The 14764-nt window shown below is 35.6% G+C and overlaps 1 protein-coding gene across 2 annotated transcripts in view; it reads left to right on the top strand.

The window, feature by feature from the left end:
- Positions 1-14764, top strand: part of CERKL (ceramide kinase like) — a 108871-nt gene that overhangs the window by 86498 nt on the left and 7609 nt on the right. For both annotated transcript variants that reach the window (XM_034786317.1, XM_034786316.1), the window contains exons 5-10: positions 3227-3369; positions 9673-9747; positions 11403-11580; positions 11877-11945; positions 12360-12388; positions 12472-12580. In XM_034786317.1, the coding sequence (XP_034642208.1) occupies positions 3227-3369; positions 9673-9747; positions 11403-11580; positions 11877-11945; positions 12360-12388; positions 12472-12580 (603 nt within the window). The remainder of the gene's footprint in view (positions 1-3226; positions 3370-9672; positions 9748-11402; positions 11581-11876; positions 11946-12359; positions 12389-12471; positions 12581-14764) is intronic.

Below are 14764 nucleotides of genomic sequence, written 5' to 3'. Positions count from 1 at the left end.
ATACAGCTATGAATTTGCTGAATCTTATGTGGGGGTGAGAACCCACTTACAGGGTTCACATTAGAGTGCTTGCAGGAGTTCTGGCTTTATATCATCCTATGGAAGATTAAGGCAGTAATGAATGCAACATAAGTCTTCAGAACTTGATTTCTTACAACAACAAAAAATAAGATCAGACAAACAACCAAGGACTGCCATTAACATGCAGAAAAGAAATATGTGCCAACCTTTTGTGTCATGGAGATTTAATGGTTTTTATGTGGGCAATTTTTTAGCCAGAATTTCCTTTCTTGTTTGATGGGGATGAGGTGGATCCTGGTTTAAAAATAAAGACATAAGTAAGAAAAAACTATGCGATGAGGAAAAGTGTCAAAGTTGAGAGAATACAACTTCAGTATTTATAGTAGGATGTATTTTGTTTTCCGAAGAGTTTATCATTATAAAACTGGCTGAATTTTTGGATATGGTTGCAAGAATACAACAGAAGATGCATGCATGCAGAAGTTTAAGTAACGTCCTCTGAACAAACTTTTACATCAATTTTATTCTTAAAATTTTGCCTAACATTGGAGAATGCTAATGCCCATATTTTTATTATTAAATTATGTTTATCTGGAGAAACTTCTATTAACATTCACATACATTGCTTTGTAAAATTGCTTAATAGCTGTTTAAGAAACCGAAAAAAGACACTAGCCACAGCAGTACTTTTACAGACAAAAGCATTCTCCTCTATAGCCACAGCAGGTGGGAGTTTAATTACCTACTACAGAAACAATGATTAAGTACCTTCATGCAAAGGATTGCTGGTAGTAGGGTTTTATGCCTTGGTATATCCCTCAAGTGTTTGCATAGAGTCAGGATTAGCTCTTTTGAAATGGGTTTTAGCCTTGTTTTATTATATTTCTGGCAATTAATAAACACTGACACGCATTTATGGCTTGATCCTGCAAGGTCCTGCTCTGTCCCTCATCCAGCAAAGAACTTAAGCAAGAGCTTAATTTTATCCATATGAGTAATCCAATGGCAAGAGTATTCAGCGCCTTATTTAAACTATCTCGCATAGCTGATTTATACATGAGTTGTTAGATATTTATTTACATATAATATTTAATTCTACTCTGAAGTGCAAAGGCGTATACATCAGAGAGAGCAGAAATAAAGGGTGTTAATGTTGTGTTTAGATTTCAGAATAGCCGATGCAGCAGTGAAGTTTTGATCTCTTTCGAGATATGACTATACCCAGTTAGAGTTCTGTTATTCTTCTGAAGCCACACTTTTTTTTTCCTGCATTTTCAGTTATATCTTATCTCTGCCACTTTGTGGGTATCTCTGCCACTTACCAATAAAAATGCATAGAGCAAAATTTTGAGCTCAGCTGTCTTGGTGTACGTGCAGCCTACCTAGTCTTCAATGGAGTTATTCAGGATTTACATCAATATATATGAAAGTGGAATTTAACTCTCGGCATTTTGGTTTTAAGGCAAGCCTTACTAAACGTAACTCAAAGTTACTGCCATTTAGTCCCTACTAAATCACAATAAGGCTTCCAAAGATTCACACAGACCCAGGGAGTCCCCATAGCAAACCTTCTGTTAAGAGCACATGGACCACCTTCAGTGTCGGATCATAAAGCCCTTTTCCAGGCCCCATCTCCTTCCAATCCCTGAATGTTTTAGCCGTCCATTCCAAAGCTGCAGCCAGCTTCTTTGAGAGGCAAAGATATTTTAGTTCATGTCACAAGACTCTTGCCCACCAGTTTTTGACACTCAAATTATTTACTACTTTACTTGAAGCAATAGAATGCCTCCTCTACTTATCGGCTGCATCCATATGCTGAATAACACTCAAATCAGTGACCTGAAGAATATTTAGGCCTGTGACACCACAAGATATATCAAAGTAGTGTGCAACAGAATGTGGCAAATGCATTATGGGAAAAATTATTTCCTGAACTAAATAAGATGAACTGCTAAATGTCTTTGAGCTATCTGGCCCAAAGCAGAAGCATACCCCTTATATTCCAACACCTGTTTGCCCAGAAAATTTTGAGAGTATTTAAAAATCTAATTTATTTTTCATTATTTATACTATTTATTTACTTTTTGAATTGTGCCCAGTTTGGCTTATAAACATAGATTTAACAGTTATGCTTTCATTTGTAGTCTGTCTGATCAATTTCATTTTCTAGTTCTTATGTGTAACTTTAAGTGAGTGTTAATATGTGGATGTGTTTAGCAATGGCCAGATTTGGTGATCCTTTTCATCTAGATTAGTATTTTGCTTCTCAAATAACCCCATTGAGACTACATGGGATTGCCTGCCGGAGCCAAGGTACTACAGCATGTGAGTAACGGTGGCAGAATCTGGCACAATAATTGGCACAAGTGGAGTCTTTCTTAAAATAGGTAATACTGACTTGTGTCACAGGATAGCCTTAATAAGAAAGAGTAACAAATAGAAATCATGTCATTGTGAAGAACATGGGGGCTGCCTGTAATAATTCATGAATATTATATATTCTTTTTGTCTCATTGTTTTGTGTTGTTTCCTATGTGCGTACAAGAAAAAGATCAGCGGTGCAGTTAGCCCTATAACTGTGACAGTCATGTTTAAAAGACAAAACCAGTGCCTTGTAACATTTATAGTATTTACACATCTATTATTATTATTAGCACCACTGTAAATTAAAAGATGTTATCTATAACTTATTTTAATGCCTCTGAGTTTTCAATGAATTATTGAAAATAAGCAGTATTTTATAATTTCGGATTACATTAGTATGTTATGTATGCTACCATGAACAAAAGAAGAATTGTATGCTTCTGGCCACTGAAAGAAGTAAAAAGATTGTTTGTGCAGGTGAGATAGGGTATTAACACATTCCGATTTCTCATGTTTGTTAACCTATCCATCCTACTTCACAGATTTAGTTACTGAACTTGGGAAGTGATGTTTCTCTTAGTCATTATGACCTGTACACTGTGTGTGTATTTCTCTATATGTAACTATAATTCAAATACCTAGAAATGATTCTGTTTTTAAAAACTATTTAGAAATATATATATATAATATAATATAAGTATTTGAATTGTCCTTATGTAGATATTTATTGCGTTATAATTGTCTTTCATTTATGGATCAGCTATGATATATGAAACAAAAGTATTTATCTTGTACTGCTGAGTCTCATTGTTGATTATTATTATTATTTTTTTTTTAATAGGGTGGTTTGTGTTGGTGGCGATGGGTCTACCAGTGAGATAGCTCATGGTCTACTACTTAGAGCTCAGATAGATGCTGGAAGAGATACAGATTACATTCTTTCACCTGTCAGAGCACCACTTCCTCTTGGCATTATACCAGCAGGTGAGAACAGAAGATACAGATTTCATTTAAGTACCTTTCTTATAGACTCTAAGGCCAGAATGGACCACTGTGCTCATCTAGTCTGATCTTCTGTATAACATGAGCTATAGGACTTTCCTGAATTAGTTCCTGTTTGAACGAGAGCATATCTTCTAGAAAAACTATCTTGATTTTAAAATTTCCAGTGATGGAGGATCCACCAATCCCTTAATAAATTGTTCCAGTGGTTTATTACTCTCACTGTTAAAAATTTGCCTATCATTTCCAGTCAGAATTGTACTGTTTCAATAAATAATAAATCTTACTTAGATTAGTTCATAGTAATGGCACAGATCAGTTCCTTACCTGTGGGAGGATCGCCTGGGAGAGGAAATCTAAGTTCTCCTCCTGCTCCTCCTCCCCATTCTTGAGTTCCATGGGGAGGACAGGTTTCATCTCCATGCCCTCATGGAAATGGTGCCATCCTTGTGGATGTCCCTGGTGTCCTCCTACTTCCTTCCACCAGTTTCTTCGGCAGCATCTCCATTGGATTCATGTTTCCAGGAGCTCCCCTTAGTGGTAAATTATGCCAAAAAGATCATACAGTCTCAGGCCATATTAACTCTTACCTTATCTCTGCAGGACTATCGGGGCAGAGTGTGCATCCCGTTGACTTGTCCTGTCCCTGTCCCTATCCCAGCTGAGCCTGCCATTGACCTGACTGTGTCCCACCTGTTCTTCTTTACCACTACCACCTCAGCTTGTCCGCACTCTCCTGCTCCTCCAGCATCTACAGTAGAATCTGAGTTGTGAACACTTCAGAATGGAGGTTGTTCTTAACTCTGAAATGTTTGTAACTTTGAACAAAATGTTAGTTGTTCTTTCAAAAGTTTACAACTGAACATTGACTTAATACAGCATTGAAACTTTACAGAAGAAAAATGCTGCTTTTAACTATCTTAGTTTAAATGAAACAAGCACAGATACAGTTTACTTACTTTGTCAAATCTTTTTTTAACTCCCAACCCTTTTTTTTTTTTTTTTTTTTTTTTTTAGTAATTTACGTTTAACGCAGTACTGAACTGCATTTGCCTTTTTTTTTGGGTCACTGCTGCTGCCTGATTTCATACTTCTGGTTCCTAATGAGGTGTGTCGTTGACTGGTCAGTTAATAATTCTGGTGTTTGTAACTCTGAGGTTCTACTGTACTCTGGGCTACGCAAAGAGATTTCCACTGAGTCCAGAGAGAGGGATGATACTGCAGAGGTGACTGAGAAATCCCCATGGGGAAATAGGGATATTTATGGATGGAGAGTCCCTTCTGTTTGTGGATTTTTTTGTGGGGGGAGGGGAGGAGCTGATTTGATTTCATATTTGTAACTGCATTTTTCATATATCCTTTATAACCAGTAAGGGAAAAAATGGAGCTATGTCTTTTCTCTAAAGCTAATGGCCATTCATACCTTACTCGTTTAATTTCCCATAAGAAATATTGAAGTAAGTGCATGGGTTGCCTTTGGAATGATTTCAGCTATCCATATTCCTCTCCTTTAGGCTGAACCGATGTCCCGATTTTATAGGGACAGTCCCAATTTTGGGGTCTTTTTCTTATATAGGCTCCTATTACCCCCACTCCCGTCCCAATTTTTTTCACATTTGCTGTCTGGTCACCCTACTCTCCCTTTTAAAGAAATAATGGTAGTTCTTTGCAAGCACTATTAAAGAGCTTCAACTTGCTTTTGCTTTTACAAATTGCAAATAACAGCAACAACATTTTCAAAATGCAGTATTTAACATAAGCAATAATTATTAGAAAAATATGGTGGATTATATTAGAGATGGCTTAAAGTACACAAGAACAAGGGAATGGTTTAGTGAGAGACCACATAATGATCTCAGCTACATGAAGCAAATAAACGTTAGGCCACCATTCTGACCTTCACTTGTCATTTGAATTGCTGTGAATGTGGTGGTGGTGGTATGAGATGGAATCTCTCCAACTTTTTACTTCATGAAATTTGGATGTGCTTAGGTTACTGTTCCTCTTGATTAGTACTTATTCTCTTGAGTTTATTAATAAGGAGTTGTACATCATAACCAAGAAAGATAGGTGCACCCAAAGGAATGTGCATTTAGAATATGTTTGGGAGTAAGTTGAATTATAGGGTGATTAAACTAATTTAAATAATGCAAGTATAACAAATGCCTTTTAAGAGAGATTTTTCTATTTTTTTAAAATCATACTTTGGTTAAGTATTATGTCATGCTGATTATATGTACTTTATAAATTATCTGTTTTAGAAAAAGTCTATTTGTGTGTATTGAAAAGATATATCAATAGATCATTTAATAGTTTTATAAATTTTACTGTACAAAATACCATGCTTTTCTGGTTGAGTTGATTAAGAATAGAAGGTATTTTAGAGAGTATATTATTTACACAGATTAGAGTACATTTTCTGCCCCTTAGAGTCGGTATAAGATTTAGAGTGCTAAGCAGCAGTTTTCAAGTTTCAGCATACTTGAGGAGAGAGGATTGCTTTTGGAGCAGTTAGCCTCCTGGAGAGAGAGAGAGAGAGACCCAGAGGGAGTGTGTTTCTACTAAAATACTTCAAGTCAGTAGACCAAGTTGCTGTATTGTGGTCAAAATCAAATGGATCACATGTGGGGAAGCCTGCAGTTGTACTGCTAGTCATTAGTAATAGTGTTTGTTGCTATGGGAACGACTGCTAAGGAATTGTACAGAGGGATTCAGATAGAGGGGAAAATCTGGAAGAACATAAAAATAAAAAAAGCAATCCAGTTGTTATAAAATAAGATACAATCTATACACTGATGATTGTGATCCTTATCGTCCTAAATAGTCCATTTAAATAAATTTGTGCTTTACAATTAATTGGACAATAAAATATTACTGAGGGACTGTTAATTTCTATGATATTTCAGGCAAAGAATGAAAGTGTTTGGTGCAGTTTTCATGAGAATTTTAGATATGCTTGACTAGGAAGTCATTACATCACATTTATCTGTTTGGATGTGGGAGACATTAACAGCTTTATGAATATTCATGTTTGGTTAATTACGTTAATTGTTCTGCAGAAGTGCATGCACTTCCAAGGACAGGGTGGATTTTTTTGTTGTTTTTTGTTTTAAATTTCTGCCTGGTACCTCCATCAGTCACGCTTTAGATGAACTATTACACTTCTGTCCTAACTCTGATGCTTTCATGAGGAGATAGTGAGAAGTAGCTTATATTGTCAACGAAATAAAAGAAAATTCTATCTAGAATTTTATTTTTCTGGATAAAAAACTCTGTTGTAATTTTTTGTTAAAATATATTTTGTGATAGTTCTGTAGAATAGTTCCAAAAGTTGAATCTTTTTTTTTTTTTTTTTTTAAACAAATGGTCTCGTATGAGTGGTACCTAAATATTTAAGGCTAAATAATGATTGCACTGTGTAGCTTATGGGTTCACTGCATCCATTTTCTCACTCTCCCTAAAGTGACAAGGTGCAGAGGCACCACCCAGTCTCTGTTAAATTTAGGGTAAATAGCATCTCAGGCTAGAGAGGAAGGAGGACATAATTTGGGAAATGAATCAATAGCTTAAAAAGGCAAGCAAGTATACTTTTAATATTTTGCCTATATATTGTCTGCCTGTTTAGTGTTTACCTGTGTTGTCTGTAGGTTTTTTGCAGCACATTGTACATTTGTGTAATACCTGGCATGATGGGTTCCTGATCCTTTATTGGGGTTGTTGGGCACTACCATCATATAAATGTTTGGTTGGAAGAAAAATGTTGTAGCATATAAGTGGATGTGTTCTAGATATATTCTTGATGGTACTGGTGGACAGGATCTTTTCTGAGCAAAAGACCCAAGTTGTCTCTTTTTTTTTTTTTTAAATGTCAACATGTATTTTGCCTTCTCCCGTGAGACATAAAAAGATGGATTGTTGTCTTGTCTTCAAGTGAAGATGTGCGTGTTCACAGCTTCTAGTCTAGTACATAATATATAGATTTTAAGAGGCGGGAACAGTGCTTGGGGCCTATTTGTTTAGTAAGTACCTGATCAAACTCTCACTGAAGTCAATGGGAAGATTGCTGTTGACTTCAGTCAGGTCCTAGCTGATCATAAATTCGCTTCAGGCTGCAGTAACAAGTTGCTTCTGCTTAAATCAGGCATCCCCAACAGCTTCAAAACAGAATGGTCCTGATCTATCAAACTATATTTCACTCTATGCAATGTCTTTATTGGCTTGATCCTTAAAGATATCAAGTGGAAATTTTTCAAAAACATAGCACCCCTATTGTAGTGAATAGAAAGCAAAATTGTTTTTGAATAGTTTCTAATAACCCAAGTTGTGTGATTTTTGGGGATTTTTGTATGCATATGTTTTTTCTCCTACTGTAATTTTGGAGAGGGAATTTTGCATTTAAAACCCCTAGTAAGTTATTAGTATCAGTACCCGAACGTTCCCTTCTTTTAAGTACTGATGGAGTTGGGATTCACACAAGCACTTACATAACAGATATTAGGATTGCAAAAACAGTTTTGCTTTAAGATTGGAAAATGATTCTAACCAAACCATTTGGAACAACTTCATTTATGAAATGTCACGCAACGGTTCAGACCCTGTGCTTCAAACTCCAGAGATTACATGTTATAATGGCCTTTAAAACATAAAATGGTGCTGAGCATGCATTTGAGATTCTTTGCCCAGGATACATTTTGAGGTCAATGCTGATTAGTTAATTTTCTAACCAAAAATGTTTCAAGTGCTATACACTATAGCATTACAGACACTGAATTAAAAAGCCCACAGAATTGTATCTTATATGGAAAAATGTTTTAGGGTGATGATTTTGCTTTCAATTTTGACACCTATTGTACAACCACTAAAGGAAGGGAAAATCAAATAACATGGAGAAAATACTTGTTCTGTCAACTGAATGATGGATTTATAAATTGTAGATGGAATTTATAAAATTGTTTTCTGTGTCTAGTTGTAATGTCCTATTAGTGTGCTGCATAGCAAGTTGATAGTATTTCTTTTGAACCTGTCAGTTTCCTTTTTCACCTCAAAGTACTTCATAAACCTAATTGACCATTTTTTTCTGTTTTAGAAGAGAGAATGCAATTGAATAAAAAGGGTCACTGTATAGCAATTTCTTTAGCAAAGAAGAGATACAGAGATGAATGAGTCAGATTAAATTTTTTATTCTTTAGAAAAAAATGAAGCTTCTTTAGACTTCTTAAAGTTTGACGGACAATATTCTCCATAGAATTTCTATTGCATTCACGTATCCTGATTGTTTCCATGAGGTGCATTGCAAAACTGAAGATGTAAATTTCAAAGATTGTTCTACACGCAGCATCTTGTTAGATGCACTTCAATTATTTCCTTCCTGTGGTGTAAATCCTGAGGTCATTACTCAAAGCCTCCCAGGTACTGAGGGCTTCCTGTGAGATGCTGAGTACTCTCAACTCCTGTTGAAGTTCATGTGAGATGAGTTCACAGGAAATACTAAGCATTTTGTGGGATTGACCTCCCTGTTCTTAATCAATCCTTATTCAAGAAAATTGTTACAAAAAGCAGTACGAGTTTCACTGAATAAGAACCTCAGGATTTGGTTCTAGCTATATATTTGGATGCATAGCCCCTCCCAAGTTTTGTAAGTCCTCCCTTCAGTAGGGATATCAATGTTATCTTGATGTATGTTTGTTATAAACATGTACCTTTCATTTTAGTGCAAAATGTTGATTTTAAATTGTTTACTTTCTTGGTGTGAATTTTTTTGTTAGTAGATTTGTTTTGTGTGTGCGTTGTCATGTGATTTTCTGATAGCCAAGTTCAGTGCACCTGTGAAATTTAAGGTGGCCTCATGTTTCCAAAATTGTTAATTGATGCCACAAACAGTTACGTACTTTTAAACACCTTTTTCAAAGATCCACACTCCTTTGCCTAGCTTTTTTTTTTAATTGTAGGCTCAAATTGTGTTAATTGCTAATGGACTTGAAGTGAGGATTGTTATTTTTTGCATACATAGGAAGACCGTAATCAATGAGCAGAGGATGATGCATAGTTTACCTTTGCAACATAACTTCCATTTACAAGTTACGTTATATAGCAGACCGGGTTAAAGAGTCTTGCCCTGTGGAGTAGAAAGCTTATTCAAAGGAATTCTGTTACAAATTGAACCAAATTCTTCTTCCCCAAAAGTCTATATTGAGTGAAACATCGTTTTATTTATTTTGTTTTGTATTCTCCAGTCTATCATTCAGTACCAGTCTTATAACAATTGTTTTGTATTAATTTTTACAGGTTCCACTAATGTTTTGGCTCATACTCTTCATGGAATCAACCATGCAGTAACTGCAACATTGCATATTATAATGGGTAATTCATAAATGCGTTATCAGAAGCTTTCAGATAATTAAAAGTCATATCACTTAAAAATTTGAATACATGTTCACAAAGGAAGGGAGTGCTTGCCTAACAAATCAATAATACTTCGTTGTGTCAGGGTGAATTTTGTATCATCAAATAGTTTGGTTTGAAAGGGACCTCTCCTATGAAATCTAATCCACTGTGTATCTTAACAGAGTTGATTCTCTAAACTGTTCTTGATAAACTATTCTTGGGTATCTAGTATGACTATTAATAGCTGCATTGATGAGAGTTCACCACATTCCATGGCAGGTGGTGTCATTGATTAACTGTTTTATACTGCTTTTCTTTTAATTTAGTAAGTCAGGAAAAGCCAGAGTTGCACAGGCAACCTTTAACTCTGTCTCTTATATATGTGCGTTATGATACACAATTCACTGATCACATACTTTTTTTAAAATTCAGGAAGCCTGCCTAATAGTAGGGAAAATGGGTGGTTGAAGCAATTGTTCAATATTGATTTTTAGCCTCATCTTTCGGTGTGGGTTCAAGGCATACCAACAATTTCTGTATGGAAGTAGTTGTTTACTACACAACATTGCATCATTCATCATCCAACCTGCACAATAAATGGGACAGAATTTCTAAGTATATGAAAAATAATGTGATAATGCTATTCAATATTATGTGTATTCAAAAGGGACAGAGTTAAGGTTGCCAGTGTAACCTTAACTTTGACTTTTCCTGAATTTTGAATACTTCACTTTGCATCATTAATATTCCTTTTCAGGCAGATTTTTGTATGGAACTGTATTGCTTTCTTGTAAAGAAAAATGGGAAAAAAAGGCAAAAAAAAAAAAAAAAAAAAAAGCTGTTTCATTAAGTGTAACTGCTTGCTAGACCTCAGCTGAATGCTTTATTAGTTAATATGTCAATCAATGATGCAAGAGCCCTTGCTCCATTTCAAAGATTAATATTGAACATGCCCCAGTACATTAGATTGGGAAGTTCACTTCACTTTCTTTTTCACACATGCACAAATCCAATGGAAACCTGAGAGAGAGAGTTTATTAATGATAATTTCCGTTCAGTTTTTATAAGTTCCCATGTCTCGAACATAGGCAGCTAGTTTTATTAGATAGAAAAAGGAAGCATGTATGTTTGAAGTCCTTATAACTTGGCCAATGAAAACCATCAAATCGTGACCATCAAATCGTGCATCTTTTATGTAAGGGACTTTGTCAATTCAAAATTTCTACTGTAGTGCTAATGGAACTTTTTAGTAAAAAAATAATATCAGATGTGCATTTCCTTGAATATAGCTGTTTGCATAAATCCTACTCAGACTGACAAGTGCCAACTTATACACAAAAACATAAAACGTTTCATATTTATAAGCATCTGAATGTAAGCCGTTAGAATGAATGCACTTGTGCAATCTTAACTATGTTTCACTTCATGCTCCTTCTATAATGCTTTAACTTATTAATCTAGAAATTAATTAATAGTCTGCTTGGAATTATCTTTCATCTGCTAACTCACATGTCCCTGCTTTCCTCTCCTTTTAAGCTACTGTTCTCTCTTTATTCCTTAGAAGTGTAGATAAGTTTAGGTTGAAAACTAATGGAATATTTGCAGCTTTGATCTCTTCTGTAATATTTCAGGACATATACAGCCAGTGGACATCTGCACTTTCAGTAGTCCAAGCAAGCTTCTTCGTTTTGGATTCTCAGCTATGTTTGGTTTTGGTGCAAGAACTCTGGCTTTGGCAGAAAAGCATCGCTGGATGCCCTCCAACCAGCGGAGAGATTTTGCTGTAATTAAAACACTGGCAAGTCTAAAGTATGCTGGTTTATTTTCAATATTTTTATTTTCCTCATGAAAATGTAATATTATTACCCTCAATTTTACCAGATGTTAAATATATATTAACATATTTCTTAATGTTTATAAAAATGAGACTGCAGGCAGACACTTTTCAGGTTTTATCATGTACTTCCTTGCAATGTCACCATTTAATTAGGAAAAGCTTCTGTATATTAATCATCATCATCTTAAAATTATTTTAACTTTGATAAAAGCAGATTTAGCAGTCAGAATATTGGTTAATGTGGAAATGAATGTCAATATTTTTCTAGGCCAGAGGAATGTGAGTTATCATTTCTACCTCTGAAAAATTCACTGCAGGGCTCCCAGGAGAAAGTTACGTAAGTAAATCTGAATTAAACAAACCTGTATCTATACAAGTATATAGCTTTGAAGATAAAATTAGAACAAAATGAAATATTGTTTTGATGCAATAATATTACAAGGCAAAATGGAACTTTATTTCTTTTAAGATTATGATTTAGCCAACAATTACATTTTTCATTACATAAAGTATACATTAACCTTGTTATATGTTATATGTTTACTTTTGATATTAGCAGTACAGAGGACCTGTCAGACAAGCACTACTCCATTTTGTTCACTGCTGAGTGATCCTTTCTTCCAGTGTCAGAGATCTAATTTATTCTTAGATAAACTGTAACATTAAAAATTGTTCAATTATTTTTAAAATTGTATTCCTTTACGTTCTTTGTTATTTGTAATTGTTTTATGTGACACATTTTTATTTTTAGAAAGAAGAAAGAGAGATTTAAAAAATCTGGTGAGTTTCAAATTAAATTGTCCTTAAAAGTGAACTGTGTTTGGTTAAACTAATGTAATACTGAATTACTCTGTTATATTTAGACAGCAAGGTTCAGTGGCACACGATTCAAGGTCACTTCCTGAATGTGAGCATTATGGCAATCCCCTGTCTATGTTCAATGGCACCAAGAGGCTTGGCACCTAATACCAGGTCAGTAAGGGTTTAAAGAATTAGAGTAATGTCTATAAATTCTGACATCTTACTCTAAAACCTTGGCTTTTCCTGGAATGCCTGCCTGTGTCTCGGGCAGTCTAGACCCTCTTGTAGTGGGGGAGGGAGGATGGACTGCACTTGACTCCATAATCTCAAGAATTGTAATCAGTTTTTGGATCAAGTTATCTAACTAGAATAATCATTGGATAATTACAGTGATTAAATTAGTTGACAAGACTGACTTAAGTAGAAGTCGTCAAGTAATCATCTGTCTCAGGTTTCTTGATAGGAGGAGAACTGGGTTGTGGATTTCTCGTAAAAATTCCTCTTGAACTGGAATTCTCCAGTTGGGAAAGTCCTGTTGATTTTTTTCTCTTACCATAAAGAATTTTAAATGCTCATTTTGTCATTTTGACAAATTCAGGAAACACAATTTTTACTAATTCCTCTAAATTAAAAAGGCATATCTCATCGTTTCAGGGGAACTGTGTGGTGCTGGCGATTGTTTATGAAAATTGAAGTTTTTCACCTTTAGCTAACTAATCTGAATATAATCCCAGATTGAAATGTTGAAAATATTTATCATCTGATAGCTAGCAAAGTATGAAAAGTGGTAACTGTGAATAGTGAGTTCATAATCAACTATGCCCCAGCCAATAGCCCATTTTAGTGTCAGAAGAACTGAACAAATAGCCATTGCATTCTTCAGTCATGCAATCCGTGTGCCTGTACCTTGTGCATGTTGTTTTTTTTTCTGCAGCTTCCCAACTTTATGGGATGTTTTGTTTGAACATAACACACCAGATCTCATGTAACTTTTATTGGCTTTTGGCAAAAGGCTACTCACCACTAGGTATAATAACTTGCTTTGTTCACGTCAGCCCCTCTTGCCTGCCTTGTAAGCAGTTTAAACAGATATCCTTCAGAAAGGCAAATTCACCAATCCATATGTACTCTGGGGATATGGCTCCTCAGTGGGGGAGAGTTTTGCTGAAAAGTTTTCATACCAAAACCATCTTCCTTAGAGAGGGAAATGTGAGGTGTCATAGCCTGGATTATTATTATTATTAGTAGTAGTAGTATTTATTTATTTAAGAGAAAAAGTATGTACTTGAAGATAGTATGTTGATGTTCTATACTGTTTAGAAATCTATTCTGTCAACATGTTCACTCTCAGTGCAGTTTTCCAGGCAATGGAAAAGGTTATGTGAAGATTTTAGGAAGAAGGTCTTTCAGCTTTCCTCTCTCGTCCTCTCTAATCCCAGCATCAATTCCAGATGTCAGCACTGTACTTCTAACAATATGGCCAAGGAGAAGCACTCAGATAGATAGAGAGAGGGGTGCTTTCTTTGCAGGTGACTCTTGCAGGACAGTGAACAGCAGCAACGCTGCACAAGGTGGAAGATAAAATGCTGCACCAATTGCAGCAGGTACGTGAGCCATTTCTGAAGCACTTGGCCACTACTGCAACCTCACCTACTGTCTTTACTATAACTGTCATGTTTCCCCCTGAGAGCCTGCCCATTTGCATCTTATAAGACATTTTGATCAGACTGAATACATTGGGTCTGACTGACCACTGTTCATGTTAATCCAGTTTTACAGCAATTAGTCTAAAGCCCCAAAAGTGACTTATGATTTTGGATCCCTTTGGGTGCCCTGCTTGAGATGCCCTAAAGGGGTTGGTTTTCAGAGTGTAGGTGCTTGGCACTTTCTAAAAATCATCCCCCTTGAAAGTATCTCAGTGGCACTCAAAAATGGAAGCATTCAAAATCACTAGTCACTTCTGAAAATGTGAGCCATAATGACTAAATAAGATATTCTTGCACAAAATTATATACCTGCCTGGCAGAATATGTAGGTTTCTTGATCATAAAAAAGTGATCTAGAGAGAACATTTTCAGACACCTCCTTTACCTTGCATCCTACCTCAGAAAACCTCTGCAACATCAGATGACTCCACAACCAAAAAAGATTGTCCCAAACTAAGAGTTGCCTCTGTAGAGGGTACTCTGCAGAATGTTGAGGTCTACAGGGATGTAGCAACACAGAATTCAGTGTGTGCAAAAGCAAAGTCCTCAGCAGGGGATAAAGCTCATTCAGAAAGATCTGTGATGGCATTTTAGGAAGACAGTATCTTAAATTGTATCTTTCAGATTGAACATTGGCATCCACTTCTTA

This window comes from Trachemys scripta, chromosome 11 (assembly GCF_013100865.1).
Source record: "Trachemys scripta elegans isolate TJP31775 chromosome 11, CAS_Tse_1.0, whole genome shotgun sequence".
Taxonomy (NCBI): Eukaryota; Metazoa; Chordata; order Testudines; family Emydidae; genus Trachemys; species Trachemys scripta.
The sequence above is the reverse complement of the archived record's forward strand: the minus strand, read 5'-3'. Positions and strand labels throughout refer to the sequence as shown.